Source organism: Phyllobates terribilis, unplaced genomic scaffold (assembly GCF_046119375.1).
Source record: "Phyllobates terribilis strain yellow unplaced genomic scaffold, ASM4611937v1 Scaffold_8__6_contigs__length_399053987, whole genome shotgun sequence".
Lineage (NCBI taxonomy): Eukaryota > Metazoa > Chordata > Amphibia > Anura > Dendrobatidae > Phyllobates > Phyllobates terribilis.
Window position 1 is genome coordinate 260,601,207 of NW_027362768.1, and position 24,567 is coordinate 260,625,773.

General features: G+C 50.3%; 1 protein-coding gene across 1 annotated transcript in view; it reads left to right on the plus strand.

The window, feature by feature from the left end:
- Positions 1 to 19,383: 19,383 nt before the first annotated feature.
- Positions 19,384 to 24,567, plus strand: part of WBP2NL (WBP2 N-terminal like) — a 35,707-nt gene continuing 30,523 nt past the window's right edge. The window contains exons 1-2 of the mRNA XM_073644198.1: positions 19,384 to 19,543; positions 23,281 to 23,389. Coding sequence (XP_073500299.1) covers positions 19,419 to 19,543; positions 23,281 to 23,389 — 234 coding nt within the window. The 5' untranslated portion in view covers positions 19,384 to 19,418. The remainder of the gene's footprint in view (positions 19,544 to 23,280; positions 23,390 to 24,567) is intronic.

Here is a 24,567-nt window from a genome sequence, read left to right on the forward strand (position 1 = left end):
GGATTTAATAAAAAAAAAATTGGCGTGGGGTTCCCCTTAATTTTAGTCTCTAGCGGAGGTTAAGCAGACAGCTGGGGCAAATGTTTGAAGCCTGGGAAGGGGGTAATACCCACGGAGCTTCCCAGGCTACTAATATCAGCCCCCAGCTGAATACCTAGCCTTTACTAGCTATTAAAATGGGGGATCCCAAAAAAATGACGTGGGGTCCCCCCTATTTTAATAGCTAGCAAAGGCTAGGCAGACAGCTGGAGGCTGATATTAATAGCCCAGGAAGGGTGCCATGAATATTGGCCCCCTCCCAGGCTAGAAACACCAGCCGTCAGCCGCCCCAGAAATGGCGCATCCATAGGATGCGCCAAATCTGTCACTTAGCCTCGCTCTTCCCACTGCCCTGTAGCGGTGGCAGTGGGGTAATAGGGCTGGGGTTGATGTCAGCTTATAATGCCAGCTGACATCAAGCCCAGGTTAGTAATGGAGAGGCGTCTATAAGACACCCCCATTGTTAACCCCATAGTCAAAGTTAAAAAAAACACAAACACCCAGAATAAAGTCCTTTAATTGAAATAAACACACAATTCTTTATTGTTCTAAATTAAACCATACTTACCATCACGCCCATTCCAGCTGAAGCCAACGATCTCCTGCAATAAAAGAAAAATAATAAACCAACCTCATCCTTACCTTTCCATGGTTCCCAGGACGGGTCCAGCTCTGCTACATCGAGATGACAGGCTGGACCGCAGCAGAACGCTGCCATCCAGCCTGTCATCCCGCGGACACTGAGAAGCGCAGGCATGCTTGCGCTCCTCAGTGTCTGACTGTGACGGCATCCAGATGAGCCGACAATGAACTCAGCTCACCTCCTGGACGTCCGTCACTGACAGCGTGGGAAACTTCTACTGCGCATGCGGGGAGCAGGAGAATTTTCCCACGCTGTCAGTGACGTGCATGAGGTGAGCCGAGTTCATTGGACATGATCTCGGCTCATCTGGATGCCGTCACAGTCAGACACTGAGGAGCACAAGCATGCCTGCGCTTCTCAGTGTCTGCCGCATGGCAAGCTGAACGGCAGCGTTCTGCTGCGGTGCAGCCTGTCATGTGAATGTAGCAGAGCTGGACCGGTCCTGGGAACCATGGAGAGGTAAGGATGAGGTTGCTTTATTATTTTACTTTTATTGCAGGAGATCGTTGGCTTCAGCTGGAATGGGCGTGACGGTAAGTATGGTTTAATTTAGAACATTAAAAAATTGTGTCTTTATTTCAATTAAAGGACTTTATTCTGGGTGTTGTGTTTTTTTTAATTACTTTACTAGAAATTCATGGTGGTCATGTCTAATATTGGCGTGACCCCATGAATTTCGGGCTTAGGGCCAGCTGATAATGCCAAGCTGGCCCTAACCCCTTTATTACCCAGTGAGCCACCGCACCAGGGCCCTGGATGAGTTGGGTACAGCGCCAGAAGATGGCGCTTCTATGAACGCGCCATTTTCCGGGGTGGCTGCGGACTGCAATTTGCAGCGGGGGGGGCCCAGAAAGCTTGGGCCTCCCTGCGCTGCAGATTCCAGCCCCCAGCTGCCTAGTTGTACCTGGCTGGACACAAAAATAGAGCGAAGCCCCACGTATTTTTTTTAAAATTATTTCATGAAATAATTAAAAAAAAAAGGGCTTCCCTATATTGTTGTGTCCGGCCAGGTACAAATAGGCAGCTGGTGGTTGGGGGCAGCCCGTTCCTGCCTGCTGTACCTGGCTGGACACAAAAATATGGCGAAGCCCCACGTCAACATTTTTGGGAAAAATTAATTACAAAATTAATAATTTAGGGACTGCATCTTTATTAACCCCTCAATTGTCATTTAGTGTTAAAATAAAGGATTTTTTAAAAAGAAAATTGGCGTGGGATCCACCATCATTATAGTCTCTAGCAGAGGTTAAGCAGACGGCTGGGGCAGATGTTTGAAGTCTGGGAAGAGGGTAATACCCACGGAGCTTCCCAGGCTACTAATATCAGCCCCCAGCTGAATACCTAGCCTTTACTAGTTATTAGAATGGGGGACCCCCCCAAAAAATGACGTGGGGTCCCCCCTATTTTAATATGTTTATGAGTGACAGTTTTCCTGCTATATACCTGCATGTCATAAGAATTTAAATTAAAAAAGGACCATGTTAAATTCAAATCTGTTTTTTTTTAATTTTTACCGGTGTTTGGTATGCGTTGGAAAAGGGGTAGTTTTATACGGTGAATATATCCTAAACTCTATATTTTAACATTAAAGTAGGGGGGTCGTCTTATACACCAGGTCTTCTTATACGCCGGAATATACGGTATTACCTCAAAGTGACAGTGGTCAGAATTGTAAAAATTGGCCTGGTCGTTAAGGTGCAAACAGCCTGGGTGGGTAAAGGGATTAATCACTTATTTTTATGTGGAGAGAGTTTAGGAAGCCTGACAAGTTCCCTTTTACATATAAACTTGATTTACACAATTAGTAATATTATACATGAGATAAATGTTCTTGGGAATGCTTCTGCACATTGTATAAATTTTGTTCTGTCCTTGGATTTTATTTCAGGCAATGCTCTGTCATAACATAAAGTTTATGGTTAGATTAGATTTCAATCATTTGTTATCAGATGAGATTTCATTTTTTTACTCCACAATGCATGTTTGTCATGTCTGTACATGGTTGCATTCAGCCATATGCTCAGTAGGATCACCGAATGGTCATCTTTCTCATCTCATTAAAATTTCATGTCCATGGCCAACTGAACAGTATAATCTTGTGAAGCTCCATGAAATCGGAGATTCAGGGCAGCTGCCAGGAAAGGTAACAAAATGCTTAAATGTCTGTTCGGTAGACAGATACCTCCACTCTCCTTCAGTAGCAGAGCATGCACATTTTTTTCAATAGGGTAGATGGAGACAAGTTGCTGTCAGACAATAATTTTTACAGCATCTGAACTCCTGACAACACAAAGAATCAGCGTGCCAGAACGGTCACGTGTGCACTGTTTGAGGCAGAATGGCAGCTGTTTGTAGGGCTTCCACATACAGGCTTAGGGCAAGTCACTCCACTTATCAGATCCCAGATTGGCCTTTGCTTTAACCCTCTAAAGCAGCGGTGGGAAACCTCAGGCCCGTGGGTCATTTACGGCCCTCAGTGACCTTTAATCCGGCCCCAAGGCAGATTCCTGGGGACCGCAGAACTTGGGCCAACAAATGTATTTTGATGGCGGCTGGCCCATTAATTTCTTCTTCCTCTGTGAGCGCACACACACGTAGTGTTCACTACTGAACACTGAGGCGCGTGCAATGAAATATTACGTCCTGACACCAGTGCCAGGACGTACTTTGTGGATGGCGTTAGAGCACAACTTGTATGGCTCCCGAAGGATGGTATAAATATCCAAATGGACTTTGACAGAAAAAAGATTCCCCATCCCTGCTTTAAAGGGATCTGAACTAAAATAGGGACTAGCTATGAGCGAGCATGCTCGTTATTCGAGATTTACGAGCATGCGCGGGTGCTCACCGAGTATCTTCAGCGTGCTCGGGTGTTATGTTTGAGTCACTCCGTGCGCATGTTTTGCGACTGTTTGACAGCTTTAATACGTGAAGAATGCCTGTTTCTTAGGCATTCCTCACATGTATTAAAGCTGTCAAACAGTTGCAAATCATGCACACGGAGTGACTCAAACATAACACCCGAGCACGCTGAAGATAATTGGTGAGCACGTGAGCATGCTCGCCGAAAAGGTTAACAGAACATACTCGCTCATCGCTAATAGGAACCCCTACACAGAGGCCACAGAGTCATCTGCTAACCAGTGGAGCAAGCTGGTGGCTATAAGGGTCATCATGAAGGGTCTATATGAAGACATCACATCAGGAACAAAAATCAGAAATTCAGTCAGACACTGTGGGGGATTATATATAAAGGAGCCTCATACACGCTCCCAGCAGAACTAATTATATGCCAGCTAACTGCAGTAAAACACAGGTGGGCAGGAAAGAGACATCTACTCACAGCAATCCTACAGCTAAACAGCCACATGCTGTCGTTGTCCAGCAGTATATGAGGTATTAGTACGGCACTGCCCAACGACCAGGACCGAGGTAGCAGCAGTATATTCAGATATAGATGTGATAACAACAGGCACCATTGCTGTATCCCCCATCATCTGCGGGGTTGTAAGGTGTGGAGGTACCCCTCCAGTTTAGTTGAGTTCCTTCACCCTTTTTTGTATCTTTACTTTTTTTTAAACTAGCTGTACTACCCGGCTTCGCCCGGGTTAATAACTGCTGTTAGCAAAATAGAATGTGTTAACAAAAATGTATTCTCCACACAAAAACCACAAAACAAATAGATAGAAATGTAATTATTAAAAGGCAAAAACTAAGCTAATAGAAGCATTTCTCAACATATATTTCAACATCAGAGATATTCCACACAGATTTAACTAAATTGGCCAAGTAATGTGAAGTAATATTCTACTCCTTATTCGAGAGCCTTTTGATAAAAGACATTCTTAGTTCTTCCTTCAGGTGCAAACACAAACAGATTTTTGGCTGTTCCAACTCTTGAACAGGCCACATAAAGTTTACCATGAGAAAAGCATGGAGATTGTAAATCGATTCCAACTACTTTCAAGGACTGTCCCTGAGCCTTGTTGATGGACATAGCAAATGCCAGTGGAACAGGAAACTGGAGGCGTTTAAAATCAAAAGGCAAATCAGATGGAATGAGAGGAATTGTTGGAATGAAAACATCGTCTCCTGTGGCACATCCTGTCAAAATGGTTGCCTCAATTACATGTGGAAACAGGTTCTTAATCAAAAGTCTTGTTTCATTACACAGCTTTGGTGGATCCAATTTTCTCAATAGCAGAATAGGTGCTCCAGGTTTTAGAAAGAGGTTGTGAGGAGGAAGTCCTTGTGGGTCCAAGGAATTGAGGAACTCAGTTGGATAAAATAATGCTTGAGCAAGGTCTATTTGTAGGTTGTGCACACACCTGGAAGGAGATTTAGAATTTGAAGATTGATCTTGTTGACACTGTCATTTTTGGGAGCTAGAATAGCCCTTTCACACAGCCAGCCAGAATTTTTGAAGTGGAGTTGAATGTTTGGAAAAACCTTTGCTTTCAACTCCTCAATAGAAGTCACAATGCAACAAAAGTTGCTTGGGAAGGTGATCTGTCCAGTGGTTGAGTTTACTGGTGCCTTGCCATCTCCAATAGTCAACAGCTGGCTCGAAAACAGTCCAGCAGAAACATTGCCTGTCATGTAGACCCTCATGCTTGTGTTCAGTGATGGAAGCAGCTCTTGTTTTCATGTCTGCAAGCCTCGCTTCCCTCTCCTCAGAAAGTTCATTGGCCCTTGAGGAAGCAGCTCTTGCTCTCTTGTCTGCAAGCCTCGCTTCCCTCTGCTCAGAAAGTTCATTGGCTCTTGAGGAAGCAGCTGCTGTTCTCATGTGTGTGAGCCTTGTTTCTCAGTCTTCACATTTTTCATTGGCCTGTAATGCAGCTTTTCTTTTCGCATCAGCTGACATTCGTGCCATGAAATTCCTTTTCTTATGAGGCATTATTGTGGTAAAAATAGTCTGTAACTGGCAGTTTCTATATCCTCTCACATAGAAGTAATGTGACTGACATCAGCCTTTCCACCAACACACCCTAACTGGCATCTTATTACCTTACACAAGCTTTGTTATACTGAGAATGTCCTTTGTTGCCTATTATAACCAATCACAGCTCAGATTAATTAACTGTAGCAAAATAGAAGCTGAGCTGTGATTGGTTGCTATTGGCAGCCTGATAAATCTTTGTGAGATGACTTTTATGTGAGATGAGGGTGGTATATGTGTTCAAGCACGTGGTAGTGTGTGGCGCATTTTGTGTGTGTGTGTGTTCATATCCCCGTGTGTGGTGAGTATGAGTATCCCATGTCGGGGCCCCACCTTAGCAACTGTACGGTATATACTCTTTGGCGCCATTGCTCTCATTCTTTAATTCTCACTTGTTCACATGTGGCAGCTCTCAATTTGACTCCAACACTTTTCCTTTCACTTTTTCCCCATTATGAAGATAGGGAAAAAATTGTTTGGTGAATTGGAACGCGCGGGGTTAAAATTTCGCCTCACAACATAGCCTATGACGCTCTCGGGGTCCAGACGCGTGACTGTGCAAAATTTTGTGGCTGTAGCTGCGACGGTGCAGATGCCAATCCTGGACATACACACATACATACATACACACACACATTTAGCTTTATATATTAGATTTCTTTAACTGTTATAGTATGCAACACTGCACCCCAAGCATGATAAGGTACATGGGAACTTAGAATAAGTACATATTGAACCACATTGCTGATATATAGACAATACTTATAAAATTTAGATATATATTGAATTGTTTAGTCAACTGACCCATCTACATCAGCGTAACATGAAGTTGGTGGGTCCCAATGTCCAACTGGGTCTTCTCATATGGGCCAAAGGGACCTTTTGGGCCCCCAAGCCTCTGGAGCTCAGGTGCAACTACAACCCTTGCACCTAATATATTGATGCCCTTGTCAATCTACCATTGTAAACTGTTCCTCAGATTCTATTTACATATTGCAATTGTTTATTAATAATTCAGCACAAGTTTGTATGCTATGTTCATTTGTATACTGTTCCTTCAACCCCTTATTGACAAAACCAATTAAATGGCCAGGCCCATTTTTAAAAATCTGACTCTTGTGTGGTAAGAACACTGGAATGCTTCAAAATATCTCAGGAATTCAGTTTTTTTCATGACATATTGTATTTTATGTTAGTAAATTTAGGTCGATATGTTTTTGCATTTTTGTAAGAAAATATTTGAAACTTTATAAAAATTATGAAAAATTAAACCAGATAGGCTTTCCACAAACAATACTTAAAGCATAACTGTCATTTTAATTTGTATTAAATAATTCAGAGCCAGCGATTTTAATAATCTTTAAAATATACTTTATAAATGAAATACGAGAGAAAAGCTTTCAAAAACCATCTAGAAGAGGTCCTCCTATGCTGTTATGAAGCAAATCCCTATACAGTTGCACAGATACTGAATACAGGTTCTAGGGGTGGGAGCAGAGCCTACACAGAATGCGCACTCCTGTAATTGCAGCGGCAGGTTATCTCAGGTAATTTCAAGGAAATTTAAAAATCCTATTTTCATGGACCTATTCACATTTGAAGTGACTTTGAGGCACCTATATATTGGAAAATCCACAGAAGTTATGCAATTGTAAAGACTGCACCCCTCAAATTATTCTAAACTGCTGCCAGGAAATGTATTAACCAGGGCCGTATTTGGTGTTCATGCTGCCCTAGGCACTTTTAAGTTTTCATGCCCCTACTGGTAAGTCAGACTAAGGGTATGTGCACACGACATCATTTTCAGGCGGATCTGCTCTGTTACCCACCTGAAAAAGCGCTAAATAAACTCTAAAAAGACTGAATATATGTGCTGCAGTGTTAAAGATGACACGCTGATCATATGTTCAGTCTTTTGAGCTTGTTTTAACAACTTCAGGTTTCCAAAGATGTGAAGTGGTTGAACAAAGTGACCCAACCATTCCTCAGGCAGCTTAAAGGGAATCTGTCACCCCCTGGGACGTACCGTATTTTTCGGACTATAAGACGCACCTAGGTTTTAGAGGAGGAAAATAAAAATTTAAGCAAAAAATGTTGTCATGATGCACTTTTAAGGGGGAGGGGGTCTTCTGCTGACACTGGTATAGGGGGCAATGTCCCCCAATTCTGACAATATCCCTCATCCTGGTATATATGCCGCCCCCCTTCCTTTTATATGTGGTCCCCATCCCCATCCTGGTATGCCTGGCATCCCTCCATCCTGGTATGCATGGCACCCCTCATCCTTATCCAGGTATGCATGGCACCCCTCATCTCTATCCTGATATGCATGGCACCCCTCATCCCTGTCCTAGTATGCATGGTACCCCTCATCCCTGTCCTGGTATGCATGGCACCCCTCATCCCTGTCCTGGTTAGCATGGCACCCCTCATCTCTGTCCTGGTTAGCATGGCACCCCTCATCCCTGTCCTGGTATGCATGGCACCCCTAATCCTTATCCAGGTATGCATGGCACCCCTAATCCCTGTCCTGGTATGCATGGCACCCCTCATCCTTGTCCTGGTATGCATGGCACCCCTCATCCCTATCCTGGTATGCATGGCACCCATCATCCCTATCCTGGTATGCATGGCACCCATCATCCCTATCCTGGTATGCATGGTACCCATCATCCCTGTCAGGGTATGCTTGGCACCCCTCATCCCTGTCCTGGTATGCATGGCACCCCTAATCCCTGTCCTGGTATGCATGGCACCCCTCATCCCTGTCCTGGTATGCATGGCACCCCTCATCCCTGTCCTGGTATGCATGGCACCCCTCATCCCTGTCCTGGTATGCATGGCACCCCTCATCCCTGTCCTGGTATGCATGGCACCCCTAATCCCTGTCCTAGTATGCATGGTCCCCCTAATCCCCATCAGGCTGCACATTAAAAAAAAATAAACACTCCTACTCACCTCTCTTCTCTCCTCCAGTGCTGCGTCCTGTCTGCCTGCACTGATCTCTCCATGTGAGCCGCGCATGACGTCACTGCCATGCGCGGCTCACATGGAGAGATCAGCTGCCGGAAGTCACTGCTCCCCACGCCGGGACTGTGTGCGCAGGGAGCAGTGACTTCACTCTCCTTCATAGCCGGCGCACAGCGGAGCCGCGCTGCGGCTGCTGCCGGCTATCTCCTGTGCCCGCTCATTAAAGGGCATGAATATTCACCCCCCTCCCCACGCCCATGGGCTTGGAGAGAGGTTGAATATTCATGCCCTTTAACAGAGGGCACAGGAGATAGCCGGCAGCAGCAGCAGCCGCAGCGCGGCCACACTGTATACCGCTGTTAAGGAGCATGAATATTCAGTGCTCCCCACGCCCCATGGGGGTGGGGAGCAGTGAATATTCATTTTCTTTAGCAGCGGGGACAGTGTAGGCTGCAGCGGGCGGCTGCTGTCTCCTGTGCCCCGCTCCTCCACCGATACCGCTCCCCCCACACCACACATAAATATACCCCCCCCCCAACATTCGGACTATAAGACGCACCCCCCATTTTCCTCCAAAATTTTGGAGGAAAAAAGTGCGTCTTATGGTCCGAAAAATATGGTATATAACCTATTAATATGGGCATACAGGTGATAGAAATACTACTCCAGTCCTAGTATGCCTCATATTAATGGTCTTGTTTTGTGAAATCTTCAAAATCCCCACCTCCTCTCTTCATTATAATAGTACCCCCCTCCCCTGCATGCTACAGTGTCCTGTGACATCCAGTTGTGGCGCTGTAATCCCACGCCTGCACAATGAACTCCCACCACGATCCTCCCTTCTAAGGGAGAAAGTCTCCATGACTTGACAACGCCTGCGCAGAAGATCAGACTAGTGTAGTCACTGCCGCAGCCTCTCCCCCTACCTGAAGTGTCATCAATGACGCTCATTTCAGGGGCTGAGCAAGTCCCTGCGCGACATGCACAATGACAGTGGGCCTCTGTTGCTGGTTTCAAACCAGTGGTAATGAGCCGGCAACAGAGCTGTGTCAGAATACCCGGTGTGCAGAGACCAGCACCGCCCCTGCAAGTGATGTCACTGGTCTCTGCATGCCGGGTATTGTAACACCGTTGTGTTGCTGGCTCATTACCACTGATCTGAGATGCACTGTCATTGTGCATATCGCACAGTGTGCAGGAACTAGCCCCGCTCCTGAAATTAGCGTCATTGATGACACTCCTTTTCAGGGAGGGGGCAGAGGCAGAGGATAACGCTTACTTTCAGTATCCCAGCATGCACTGGGATTCTAAAACGAAGCGTCATAAAAAAGGAAGTAGAGAAAAAAAATAGAAAAACAATTAGATAGTGTAGTTATGGAATTTTTAATGCAAGTATATTAGAAAATAGTTTAGATTATGGCACTAAATAGATAGGGATTTCAGAATGAAAATTACTTTGCCTTTGGACTACCCCTTTAACTTTTCAGAAATATATGTTTTAGGTCCATTAATACTGAGAGGATTGGTGCAGCAATGTGTGCTGAGACCCCCATCACTTGCTCAAGACTTCTTAGAAGCGCACAGCTCAGGAGACAGGACTATGACTTTCTACTGCATCAGCTCTGCTCTGTGAATGCTTGTCTCATGAGCTGCACTTTTCTAAGGTCTTCCAACTTGGGACGATGTTCCCCAAAGATCTGCTCAGAATTAATGACCCTATAATATATAATCTCTCAAACTTATACTCTTTTAGGTGCATTTACACTGCAGTCGATTATTGGTCTACTTAAATGGAATCTGTCACCCCCTGGGACTTATCAGTGCGACGTGCAGTTCCCGGCCGGATCCCGCGCTATTTCCCCTGTACGGACGGCGCTCTTCTTCCTGCAGTCTGTGTAGCGTTGTACAGCAGGGAACTTGTGCGCAGGCGCTGGGAAGGCAGAGTGACTCACCGGCGCCTGCGCACAAGTTTCCTGCACCACAAGGCTGTATGGACGGAAGGGAGAAGAGCGCAGGCGCGGGATTCGGCCGGGAACTGCACGTCACAGGGCTCTATGTGGGTGAGTATGTTAACTAAGCAAGTAGGCGGGCATTTCATGGCATCTGGGGGACGCGAAGCTTGGCAGAAATAATTTAATAAAAAGCAATTTCACAGCAACCACACTGCTAATATGGGCCATACAGGTAGGTATAGTCACATTTCTATCACCTGTATGCCCGTATTAGCGGTCTGATAGGTCCCAGGGGGTGACAGATTCCCTTTAAACAGGCTGTCAGTCACCAGATGCAGGAGCAAAACATCCCCACGCTGTCAATCTCCCCCACATACTGCTCCTAGCCATAGTGTCCTCTCCACGCTTGCCCCTATCCGTAATGTCCCCCACACGCTGCCCCATCCATAATGCCTTCCACACATTATCCCTCTCCAAAATATCTCCCACATTGTTCCTCTCCGCATGCCGTATGTTGTGGCCTTTTTTTAAAATAATTATTGTAACATAAAAACTGTCTTTTTAATGGAGATACTGTTTTCCATATTTTTCTCTTAGGCTATGTGCCCATGATGCAGAAATGCTCCAGATTTTTCCTGAGCGTTTCTGCATCTCCCTGGCAGAAAAAAACGCATGAGGATTGTACATGTGTTTTTCCTGCAAGGTAGAAGCGTTTGTCAAGTGTTCTTCACATGCATTTCCGCATGCGGGTTATCAAGCTCTTTTCCAAGCGATTTTAGCATCACTTGAAAAAGTGCTTGACAACTTGGTCACACTATATAAATCCATGCAACTGGCATGGATTTATACAGTGTGACCAAGTTACGATGCTGAAAATGCAGCATCAATAGTAAAAAAAAAAAGAAATAAAAATGTTGAAAAAAAAAAACCAAACATCCTCTACGGTGCGTCCGGTTGCTCGCGGTGCTCTAAAAAGGACCTTCCATGACGTCATTTAGTCATGTGACAGGTCACGCGACCGCCGAAGAGCCAGCAGTGCCGCCAGGAGCAGACAGGGGGCCATCAGAAGGTAAGTATGTTTTTTTTTTTTAATTCTTTTTTAACTACAGGTACTATGGTACCCGGGTCTGGAGGAGAGTCTCCTCTTCTCCAGAACCGGGTACCATCCGCGCATTGAATCGCATAATATCCGCATGTGTACGTGTAGTCATGCGGATGTTATGGGGTCCAATGCAAGTCAATGGCGGCGATTTCGCCGCAATTCCGCAAAATGGTTGTGCTGCGGATTTTTCCCAATGATAATCCGCAGCGGAAATTTCCGCAGCATGTGCACAACACATGTGGATTATCATTGGGAAACATGGCAGACAACTTAACATGCATTTTAGCAGCAGAAATGGCTCCACGGAAACGCATTATATCTGCATCGTGGGCACACTGCCTTACACATTTTGATATTTTTTACTTAGTCCCTCTATGGGACATGAATATTTTTCACTGTGATCGCTGGTGTCATAAAATGCAGTCCTCATCTTCTGCAGTGCATGAGACCTGTCAGACGCTGATGATGAAGGGCCTAATAGGCCAATGTACCCCAAGGTCATTTCATGTTCTCTGGTACAACAGGTACTACAGGCACCCGCAATTGAAGTGCGCTGATAGAGTTAAATTTGGAGTTCTCGTCCTCTTTTAAACATCTGTTAATTGCGATGGGGTTAAATAACATTTGGTGTTAAAGGGTTAGTTCGAAACCCAAAAGTAAATTACAATTAATAAATCTTTAACAACTAATAACTTTTGTAATTTAAGTCATGATAAAATTCCCTACCATTCTCTCTGTACTGCAACTTAAGGTTCTGTTTATATTACCCACTTCTTACGATTCGTTTGAGAATCCCAGTGATTGATGGGATATTCAAACCAATAGTCATCTGCTGCCAGAAACTGCTGTCACTCCCCTTTCCGCCCTGAAACGAAGCATCATCGCAGAGGTGGGGACTGGGACATTCCGACATAAGTCTCATAAGTGGGGCAATTACGGTGGAGCAGGGTCCCAGGAGGCAGGGTCACTGCTGCAGCAGACGTGGGGCGATGCTGCAGTCCCCGGGGCTGGGGTGGTGGGGGTAGCCCAATGCTTACGGGCCCTGGGCAGGGAGAAAATGTCGGCGTTAAGCGGAGTCCTCGCACCCTCTCATTAATTTCCCTGTGGCAGCCTTCGATGGCCACTTTTTTTTTTTTTGCAGCTATGTTTAATTTTCATTTTTTTCACATAAGTTTGTGATAAAAAAGCTTAAAAAAAACGCATGTAAAAAACGAATCAAAAACACACCTAAAATCCGCATGCGTTTTTCTGCCAAGGAAATGCAGAAATGCTCAGGAAAATTTCTGCTTAATTTCTGCATCGTGGGCACTTAGCCTTATTAAGTAAAATGCAGAAAAGAAAATGTCACAAATGAGAAACGGCAGAATTTATCATAGTGTAAGAGCAGGTCTCCTGCGCCTCGGTGTGTGGCCCCTCTCCTCTGTGTGACCCCACTCCCCGATGTGTGGCCCCTATCCTCTGTGTGACCCCACTCCCCAGTGTGTGGGCCCCTCTCCTCTGTGTGTGACCCCGGTGCCCTGTGTGTGGCCCCGCTCCCCGGGGTGTGGCCCCACTCCTGTGTAGTCACGCTCTCCGGTGTGTGGCCCCGCTCCTGTGTAGTCCCGCTTCTATGTGGCCCCGCTCCCCGGTGTGTGGCCCCGCTCATGTGTATTCCCACTCCTCGGGGTGTGGCCCCGCTCCTTTGTAGCCCCGCTCCCCGGTGTGCGGCCCCGCTCCCCGGTGTGCGGCCCCGCTCCTGTGTAGCCCCGCTCCCCGGTGTGTGGCCCTGCTCCTGTGTGGCCCCGCTCCTCGGTGAGTGGCCCTTCTCCTGTGTAGTCCCGCTCCTCGGTGTGTGGCCCCTTTCCTGTGTAGCTCCGCTCTAGTCCCGCTCCTCGGTGTGTGGCCCAGCTCCGGTGTAGTCCCGCTCCTCGGTGTGTGGCCCCTCTCCTGTGTAGCCCCGCTCCCCGGTGTGTGGCCCCTCTCCTGAGTAGCCCCGCTCCCCAGGGTGTACCCCTGCTTCCGTGTAGTTCCGCTTCTCGGTGTGTAGTTCCGCTCCGGTGTAGTCCCGCTCCTCGGTGTGTGGCCCCTCTCCTGTGTAGCCTCTCTCCTCCGTGTGTGGCCCTTCTCCTGTTTAGTCCCGCTCCCCGGTGTGTGGCCCCGCTCCTGTGTAGCTCCGCTCCGGTGTAGTCCCGCTTCTCGGTGTGTGGCCCCTCTCCTGTGTAGCCCTGCTCCCGTGTAGTTCCGCTCCTCGGTGTGTAGCCCTGCTCCCGTGTAGTTCCGCTCCTCGGTGTGTAGCCCTGCTCCCGTGTAGTTCTGCTCCTTCGGTGACATTTTTTTTTTTTTTTGCAGCTATGTTTAATTTTCATTTTTTTCACATAAGTTTGTGTTAAAAAAGCTTAAAAAAAAACGCATGTAAAAAACGAATCAAAAACACACCTAAAATCCGCATGCGTTTTTCTGCCAAGGAAATGCAGAAATGCTCAGGAAAATTTCTGCTTAATTTCTGCATCGTGGGCACTTAGCCTTATTAAGTAAAATGCAGAAAAGAAAATGTCACAAATGAGAAACGGCTGAATTTATCATAGTGTAAGAGCAGGTCTCCTGCGCATCGGTGTGTGGCCCCTCTCCTCTGTGTGACCCCACTCCCCAGTGTGTGGGCCCCTCTCCTCTGTGTGACCCCCGCTCCTCTGTGTGTGACCCCGCTCCTGTGTAGTCACGCTCTCCGGTGTGTGGCCCCACTCCCCGGGGTGTGGCCCCGCTCCTGTGTAGTCCCGCTCCTATGTGGTCCCGCTTCCCGGTGTGTGGCCCCGCTCCTGTGTATTCCCACTCCTCGGGGTGTGGCCCTGCTCCTGTGTGGTCCCGCTCCCCGGGGTGTGGCCCCGCTCCTGTGTAGTCCCGCCCCGCTCCCCGATGTGCGGCCCAGCTCCTTTGTAGCCCCCGCTCCCCGGTGTATGGCCCAGCTCCTGTGTGGCCCCCGCTCCCCGGTGTGTGGCCCCGCTCCTGTGTAGTCCCGCTCCTCGGTGTGTGGCCCCTCTCCTGTGTAGTCCCGCTCCTCGGTGTGTGGCCCCTTTCCTGTGTAGCTCCGCTCTAGTCCCGCTCCTCGGTGTGTGGCCCAGCTCCGGTGTAGTCCCGCTCCCCGGTGTGTGGCCCCTCTCCTGAGTAGCCCCGCTCCCCAGGGTGTACCCCTGCTTCCGTGTAGTTCCGCTCCGGTGTAGTCCCGCTCCTCGGTGTGTGGCCCCTCTCCTGTGTAGTCCCGCTCCCCGGTGTGTGGCCCCCGCTCCTGTGTAGCCTCTCTCCTCCGTGTGTGGCCCCTCTCCTGTGTAGCCCCCGCTCCTGTATAGCCTCTCTCCTCCGTGTGTGGCCCCGCTCCTGTGTAGCCTCTCTCCTCCGTGTGTGGCCCTTCTCCTGTGTAGCCTCTCTCCTCCGTGCGTGGCCCCTCTCCTGTGTAGCCTCTCTCCTCCGTGTGTGGCCCCTCTCCTGTGTAGCCCCGCTCCCCGGTGTGTGGCCCCCGCTCCTGTGTAGCCTCTCTCCTCTGTGTGTGGCCCCTCTCCTGTGTAGCCTCTCTCCTCCGTGTGTGGCCCTTCTCCTGTGTAGCCTCTCTCCTCCGTGTGTGGCCCCTCTCCTGTGTAGCCTCTCTCCTCCGTGTGTGGCCCCTCTCCTGTGTAGCCTCTCTCCTCCGTGTGTGGCCCCGCTCCTGTGTTGCCTCTCTCCTCCGTGTGTGGCCCCCGCTCCTGTGTAGCCTCTCTCCTCGGTGTGTGGCCCCTCTCCTCTGTGTGACCCCACTCCCCAGTGTGTGGGCCCCTCTCCTCTGTGTGACCCCGCTCCTGTGTAGTCACGCTCTCCGGTGTGTGGCCCCACTCCCCGGGGTGTGGCCCCGCTCCTGTGTAGTCCCGCTTCCCGGTGTGTGGCCCCGCTCCTGTGTATTCCCACTCCTCGGGGTGTGGCCCTGCTCCTGTGTGGTCCCGCTCCCCGGGGTGTGGTCCCGCTCCCCGGGGTGTGGCCCAGCTCCTTTGTAGCCCCGCTCCCCGATGTGTGGCCCCGCTCCTTTGTAGCCCCGCTCCCCGATGTGTGGCCCAGCTCCTTTGTAGCCCCCGCTCCCCGGTGTGTGGTCCCGCTCCTGTGTAGCCCCGCTCCCCGGTGTATGGCCCAGCTCCTGTGTGGCCCCGCTCCTGTGTAGTCCCGCTCCTCGGTGTGTGGCCCCTCTCCTGTGTAGTCCCGCTCCTCGGTGTGTGGCCCCTTTCCTGTGTAGCTCCGCTCTAGTCCCGCTCCTCGGTGTGTGGCCCAGCTCCGGTGTAGTCCCGCTCCCCAGGGTGTACCCCTGCTTCCGTGTAGTCCCGCTCCTCGGTGTGTGGCCCCTCTCCTGTGTAGTCCCGCTCCCCGGTGTGTGGCCCCCGCTCCTGTGTAGCCTCTCTCCTCCGTGTGTGGCCCCTCTCCTGTGTAGCCCCCGCTCCTGTATAGCCTCTCTCCTCCGTGTGTGGCCCCTCTCCTGTGTAGCCTCTCTCCTCCGTGTGTGGCCCCTCTCCTGTGTAGCCTCTCTCCTCCGTGTGTGGCCCCTCTCCTGTGTAGCCTCTCTCCTCCGTGTGTGGCCCCGCTCCCCGGTGTGTGGCCCCGCTCCTGTGTAGCCCCTCTCCTCCGTGTGTGGCCCCTCTCCTGTGTAGCCTCTCTCCTCCGTGTGGCCCCGCTCCTGTGTTGCCTCTCTCCTCCGTGTGTGGCCCCTCTCCTGTGTAGCCTCTCTCCTCCGTGTGTGGCCCCTCTCCTGTGTAGCCCTGCTCCCGTGTAGTTCCGCTCCTCGGTGTGTAGCCCTGCTCCCGTGTAGTTCCGCTCCTCGGTGTGTAGCCCTGCTCCCGTGTAGTTCCGCTCCTCGGTGTGTAGCCCTGCTCCGGTGTCCACATTTTTTTTTTTTTTTTGCAGCTATGTTTAATTTTCATTTTTTTCACATAAGTTTGTGTTAAAAAAAGCTTAAAAAAAAAAGCATGTAAAAAACGAATCAAAAACACACCTAAAATCCACATGCGTTTTTCTGCCAAGGAAATGCAGAAATGCTCAGGAAAATTTCTGCTTAATTTCTGCTTCGTGGGCACTTAGCCTTATTAAGTAAAATGCAGAAAAGAAAACGTCACAAATGAGAAATGGCTGAATTTATCATAGTGTAAGAGCAGGTCTCCTGCGCATCGGTGTGTGGCCCCTCTCCTCTGTGTGACCCCTATCCTCTGTGTAGTCCCGCTTCTATGTGGTCCCGCTCCTGTGTATTCCCACTCCTCGGGGTGTGGCCCTGCTCCTGTGTGACCCCGCTCCTGTGTAGTCCCGCTCCCCGATGTGTGGCCCCGCTCCTTTGTAGCCCCGCTCCCCGATGTGCGGCCCCGCTCCTTTGTAGCCCCCGCTCCCCGGTGTGTGGTCCCGCTCCTGTGTAGGCCCGCTCACCGGTGTATGGCCCAGCTCCTGTGTGGCCCCCGCTCCGGTGTAGTCCCGCTCCTCGGTGTGTGGCCCCTCTCCTGTGTAGTCCCGCTCCTCGGTGTGTGGCCCCTTTCCTGTGTAGCTCCGCTCCTCGGTGTGTGGCCCAGCTCCGGTGTAGTCCCGCTCCCAGGTGTGTGGCCCCTCTCCTGAGTAGCCCCGCTCCCCAGGGTGTACCCCTGCTCCCGTGTAGTTCCGCTCCGGTGTGTGGCCCCTCTCCTGTGTAGTCCCGATCCCCGGTGTGTGGCCCCCGCTCCTGTGTAGCCTCTCTCCTCCATGTGTGGCCCCTCTCCTGTGTAGCCTCTCTCCTCCGTGTGTGGCCCCTCTCCTGTGTAGCCTCTCTCCTCCGTGTGTGGCCCCTCTCCTGTGTAGCCTCTCTCCTCCGTGTGTGGCCCCTCTCCTGTGTAGCCCCCGCTCCTGTGTAGCCTCTCTCCTCCGTGTGAGGCCCCGCTCCTGTGTAGCCTCTCTCCTCCGTGTGTGGCCCCGCTCCTGTGTAGCCTCTCTCCTCCGTGTGTGGCCCCGCTCCTGTGTAGCCCCCACTCCTGTGTAGCCTCTCTCCTCCGTGTGGCCCCTCTCCTGTGTAGCCCCCGCTCCTGTGTAGCCTCTCTCCTCCGTGTGTGGCCCCTCTGTGTAGCCCCGCTCCCCGGTGTGTGGCCCTTCTCCTGTGTAGCCTCTCTCCTCCGTGTGTGGCCCCGCTCCTGCGTAGCCTCTCTCCTCCGTGTGCTGCCCCTCTCCTGTGTAGCCCCGCTCCCCGGTGTGTGGCCCCCGCTCCTGTGTAGCCTCTCTCCTCCGTGTGTGGCCCCGCTCCTGTGTAGCCTCTCTCCTCCGTGTGTGGCCCCTCTCCTGTGTAGCCCCGCTCCCCGGTGTGTGGCCCCCGCTCCTGTGTAGCCTCTCTCCTCCGTGTGTGGCCCCGCTCCTGTGCAGCCCCGCTCCCCGGTGTGTGGCCCCCGCTCCTGTGTAGCCTCTCTCCTCCGTGTGTGGCCCCCGCTCCTGTGTAGCCCCCGCTCCTGTGTAGCCTCTCTCCTCCGTGTGTGGCCCCCGCTCCTGTGTAGCCCCGCTCCCCGGTGTGTGGCCCGTACTCCTGTGTAGCCTCTCTCCTCCGTGTGTGGCCCCTCTCCTGTGTAGCCCCGCTCCCCGGTGTGTGGCCCACGCTCCTGTGTAGCCTCTCTCCTCCGTGTGTGGCCCCGCTCCCCGGTGTGTAGCCTCTCTCCTGTGTAGCCTCTCTCCTCCGTGTGTGGCCCCTCTCCTGTGTAGCCCCCGCTCCTGTGTAGCCTCTCTCCTCCGTGTGTGGCCCCCGCTCCTGTGTAGCCCCGCTCCCCGGTGTGTGGCCCGTACTCCTGTGTAGCCTCTCTCCTCCGTGTATGGCCCCTCTCCTGTGTAGCCCCGCTACCCGGTGTGTGGCCCACGCTCCTGTGTAGCCTCTCTCCTCCGTGTGTGTAGCCTCTCTCCTGTGTAGCCCCGCTCCCCGGTGTGTAGCCTCTCTCCTCCGTGTGTGGCCCCTCTCCTGTGTAGCCTCTCTCCTCCGTGTGTGGCCCACGCTCCTGTGTAGCCTCTCTCCTCCGTATGTGGCCCACGCTCCTGTGTAGCCTCTCTCCTCCGTATGTGGCCCACGCTCCTGTGTAGCCTCTCTCCTCCGTGTGTGGCCCCGCTCCCCGGTGTGTAGCCTCTCTCCTGTGTAGCCTCTCTCCTCCGTGTGTAGCCTCTCTCCTCCGTGTGTGGCCCCCGCTCCTGTGTAGCCCCGCTCCCCGGTGTGTGGCCCGTACTCCTGTGTAGCCTCTCTCCTCCGTGTGTGGCCCCGCTCCCCGGTGTGTGGCCCACGCTCCTGTGTAGCCTCTCTCCTCCGTGTGTGGCCCCGCTCCCCGGTGTGTAGCCTCTCTCCTCCGTGTGTGGCCCCTCTCCTGTGTAGCCTCTCTCCTCCGTGTGTGGCCCCCGCTCCTGTGTAGCCTCTCTCCTCCGTGTGTGGCCCCCGCTCCTGTGTAGCCTCTCTCCTCCGTGTGTGGCCCCGCTCCTGTGTAGCCTCTCTCCTCCGTGTGTGGCCCCTCTCCTGTGTAGCCTCTCTCCTCCGTGTGTGGCCCCCGCTCCTGTGTAGCCTCTCTCCTCCGTGTGTGGCCCCGCTCCTGTGTAGCCCCGCTCCCCGGTGTGTAGCCTCTCTCCTCCGTGTGTGGCCCCTCTCCTGTGTAGCCTCCGCTCCTGTGTGGCCCCGCTCCCCGGTGTGAGCTCCGCCTGTCCCCACATCTCACAGGTGTGATCTCTCCCCCACAGATGGCGCCACCCCTCCAGCTTTCGCTCCTCTGCCGTCAGCTGTCACGTGACTCATACGCTCCACAACGTTCAGTGACGTGTATGGCCCCGCCCCCTGCACGACTTCCTCAGTCGATTGTGTCGGTGGAGTCGGAGCGGCCTGGAGACATGGCGCTGAACAAGAACCACTCGCAAAACGGCGGCGTCATCGTCAACAATGGCGAGAGGTGAGAGTGTGACTGCGTGTACCGGACCTGTGTGACCGCGGCGGGGGAACTACAAGTCCCAGTACCAGTTCTAGGGAATATTAACCCTGCGGGGCTGATGTAACGGGAGGCGTCAGGATAGAGGCACAACTACTCCCATCATCCTCTCCTGTGTCCTGCACTTCTTCCCTGGATACTCTCCCCTTGTCTGTGTGAAGCCCCCCTGCTCTGCCAGTCAGCATGTCCTGTCGGTAGGTCCCCAGTCACTGGCCTCCGCTGCCCTACACTGTTCATGTCACCATCAGCGCTGCAGTCGGTGATTGGCTGCAGCAGTCACATGACTAATGGGTGGGCCAGTGGAGTGGCAGGATAGCAAGGGGGAGTAAGACCGTGTTCCCACCTGCAGAAGCACTGCTGGGTTTTCCTGCAGGTTATTACAGTTTCCACCGTTTTATCTTTGTGTTTGGTGCAGCTGTGAACCTGCTATTTACTGGCAGGTATAGGGTTAATCTGCAGTGGGATCAGGGCGGTGGAGTCGGTATAAAATGGATCGACTCCTAAAATATATATAATAAATTGGGTACAGTAGTTCAATGCAGTTTGTGGGGAATATTTTTTCATAAGAATTTGGGAAAGTTCTGAAATGTCCTATAAATGTCTGACCTATTCTTGATCTAGACTTTTAGCTGAGATGAATCTGTGCTACAGTGAATTTACCACTTAAACATGAACCATGAATGAGGGAGTCGGAGGTTTGGCTGACAGACTCCACACTGGTCTCCTGCGTCCCGGCCGCCTTACGCTATGTGCCCACGATCAGGCTTTAGCAGCGCTTTGGACGCGGTGTATTTTTGCTGCGTCCGATCACGCAGGTAAATCTGCATGTGTTCACTGAGTTTCCGCACCCTGTACCTGCTATTGTGGAATTCTATTGCGTCTCCTCAACAGAAATTGACATTCTGCGGCTCGTAAAGCTGCACCGCAGGTAGAAGCACAGCGGGCATGAGATTTCTATAAATCCTATCTACTGTACAACACTGCGCATAGGAGCTGCATCCAAACCGCTGCCACTACGGCTCATGGGCACGTAGCCTTACTGTGCGGCTACTGGGAGAAAATGCACTTCTTTCCTCCTGGGAGGCGCCGGCTTTCAGTCATAGTGAGCATAGAGTGGCGGCTAAGGACGCACCCCTGCACTGAATGACAGCTGGCTGTGCATATAGATGTTGCAGAACGTCCTGCCTGTCGGTGTGCAGGGAGCTGCTCACATTGTGTGGTGACTGTAACCGCTCTGCCCAGGCCCCTATAACTGAATGCTGGTGACTCCTGGGAAGAAGTACATTTATTTTCTCCCAGTAAAGCAGTAGTGTAATTAGGTACCTGCAGATTAACCCTTTATCTGAATGTAAATGGCATCTTCCGACATGGCTGGTTCTCTTTAAATACTGGGATTCTGCGCATGCATTTTTAGGCTCCTATAGGGAAAAATTCACAAAAAACCCCAGACAGTTCTGCAGCATGTTCAAGCGCAGTCAACACGAGTTTTCATGAGATCACATCCACTTTGCTTGACCTAGCGTTGGACTGCCCCTTTGATAACATTGACTTTAATCCTAAATGTCTATTTAATGCCATAATCTAGTCTCTCTTCTAATATACTGTAACTAAAAGGTCCCTACAGTTCCCTCTCTACTCTGCTTTATTTATTACCTATTTCCATTTTGATGATGTTTTCTTTGAGAATCCCCAGTGCATGCTGGGAGAGTGAAACAAGTCGTCATCAGAGGGCAGAGGTTGCGGTCACTGCTGTAGCCTCTGCCCCCGCCTTGAAACAAAGCTTCATCAGTGATGTTTGTTTCAGGGTCTGGGCTAGTTCCTGCTCTACTGAGCATGTGCAGGTTGTTAATTCCAACATATACTCAGCACGAGCTCCCTTGTCACTGTGTGATATTCTTCTCAGTGCACAGTGACAGTGTGCGCCCTCTCCAGTTCTGTTTAGAAGTGATGAGCCGGAAGATAGTACACTGTCAGTGCGCATTATAAGCAGAGATCGGCCCTGAAAGGGACATCTGTTTTTTTTTTTTTTTATAATTGTTGGGAAAATAGGATCTTTACTTTCATGTTGCTTTCTAAATTCCAGCAGTTTTCTGATGGCTATTTTAACAGTATACATGATTTCTGTTAAGCATGGCGTGATGGGACTTATGGTCTTTGTACTTTCAGACTGGATCTCATTTCATGATGTAATAAGCAATATTCAAATCATTTTATTAAATTGTCTCCCCTGAAAAAAGTGCAACCACCAGGTGTCTCCCTTCTTGTTGTCCACTGCCTGTTGTGTAATTCATCTGACAGCAGAGACCCTGAGATGGCTTACAGGAGGTGGGCCGGGTCTTCATTTTGGGGCAGTAAAGCCATTGGACATTGACAGGCTCAGTGTATATTTGGGGATTGGGAAAGGAAGTTCCAGTAATTATAGTTCTGGGAGAATGCTGATGACAGTTCCTGGACCTATTAGACAAGTATTTGTATCAAAAGCAGTCCCAACTTATTGTAGGGGATGAGGGCAAGGACATGGTTTACTGCAGGTTTTTGCGTTTCTGTGATGGCAGAACTTCAGCAGCCTCTCTTAAAAAGAAAGAGGCATCTGTGCTAGGAAAGCAAGGAACATCCTCCCTCTACTCTCCAGTGTATGAGCAGCCACATATCCATGGACTGTAATGTAGCCCTTGGAGAATGCGGAGTGAAGACAAAGGGTCTATCTGGTGCCTGTACCGCTACATCCTAGTGGTCAGACAGGGTCACTGCAGTTAAACCCAGACACTGATAAAACTATAAGGAGAGGGAGGGGGGGCAGATATGTAGCAGACACAGGATCAGCCAGTTCCAAATGCACTAACTTAGGCTAATTGTCTATTTTGTGACCGCAACTTCTGAGTGACCAGAAGTCAGAGGTAACGGTCACAAGCTCCCAGTGTAAGTCTATGAGATACTCGTTCTGGCTCTCATACTTACATTGAGTAGTGACCTCCAGATCACCTAGCAAACACCGGGGTGATCCAACAGGTCACACCTAGGGATGAGCGGACAAGTGGATGGTTGGGTTCAAGCGAACTTTAGTGCAGAGTTCGGTTCTGATAACAGAACTGTACTTGAACTTGAACCCCATGGAAGTCAACGGTGACCCGAACTTTGGTGCTGTTAAATGGTCGTGCTAGGGCTAGAGTGCTGCAAAGCCTCTCACTCTCTTTAACTCCCGAACTCTAAAACAAACTTCTGGGAGAAGTCTGTGTTCGGAGTTCAGTACCAGACATTAGGTGTTCGGTACGAACCCCGAACTTTACATTTTGAGTTCACTTATCTCTAGTCACAACCTGGAGAAGACTACTGGAGAGGCGCATATAATAGATGGAGATGGCGGCTGGTGAGGAACTTAGATTAGTGCCACCACTCCAGCAGTAAAATAAAAAAAACACTGCAGTGTTTTTATAAATCCAAAATGTTCTATTTTTTTCCTACCCAGTGTAATGGGTGTGATCTGCTGACTAATCTGTGGACCATGGACGCTCTGGTCTGTGTACAATGGCTGACTGTAGTGACGCCCGGTCATATGTCTCTAGTTCTGGAATGAGATCAGCAGATCATTGTCACAGTCCTCCACGTGAGCGGAGGGAGGGTAAATAACGGAGGCGATTAGGAAAGATTAGCAGAAGTACACCACTGCCTTTTACTAATGTTACTCGCTCTCTTGTTTCTAGCATCCTGAAAATGTGTAAAGATGTGGAGCTTTCCTTCAGTGACATGGCCCACAAGACCGACGCGTTCAAGGGCACGAAAAAGGGGTTGCTGTACCTCACCCCATACAGGGTAGGTGAGGTTGAAGTCTCAAATGTTTTCTTTGAATCGGATGGGGGAAAAAAAAAAAATTATATCCAGTATGCTACTCCAATGTAGCATTAAAACCTGGGGAAGAGAGAGAATAATATTGGGCATCTCCTGACTATGGATGGTCACATCAGGTATCAAGTGCTCAAGCTTCGTGTACTAGAAGCAAGAAAAATGGCCGAGCATTAGAGAGCTGGAGGCCGAACAACTTTTTGACCAGCAGCCATCTCTTCCGTCTCTCCTGTACATAGGAATGCTCAGCTCAGCAAAATGATCGGTAAATTAAATTTCAACCCTGACCCTTATGATTTGTAATAGATTATGTCCCCCCACAGTCAGGAGGCCCCCACACACATTAGATGGTTGGTGGACCTCACCAAAATTAAGTTTCAGACAGTTTTATCTGATGTTTATGGGGGTCTTAAACTGGTTGTCGTCTTTCAGGAAAGTGGGCCACAAACTCTGTAAAATACCTAAAATAACAAACTCAACAGGTCCTCCTCCTACATAGATCCAGTACCTCCTCCCTGCCACTGCATCGGTCTCAATGTTTTGGCAGCAGTGGCTACGACATGTCAGAAATGTGTGTCATCACTGAGCTCTGCAGCGTTTGTCAACCGCGGCACAGCTGCTGAGCTCAGTGATTGGATAGAGCAGGAACACTCATTGTTGATGTGCTGGCACCGCTGCTGCCAAACACTGACAGTGGCAGTGCACCCTGGGAGGGTGAGTACCTGCTGAATTTACCTGACCTGGGAGGCTCCATAGTTCTCTAGATTAGGACTCCATGACTACAGTGTAGTCTTCAGAGTAAACATTCAGGAGTACTGATCCTGCAGCACAACCTCAATGTGTACTATTGGGAACCTCGTGATTGTGGCTGCGCTGCCTTGTAATCAGCCAACCTGAGATTTTTATTGACACATATATTTTAATTAAAAGGACAGATTGGATCATTGCACATGTTGATTTATTTTTTTTTCTCTCCCCTTCTTCCAAGAGCTATGGCTTTATTTTTCTGCTGACATAGCCATATGAGGTCTTGTTCTTTTTGAGCAGCTTTGAAGGATGCCACCTATTTTACCATATGATGGAATTAAAAATGAGGAAAAAATATTGCGAATATAGCGATAAACTGATGTAGTGTGTTTATTTTTATT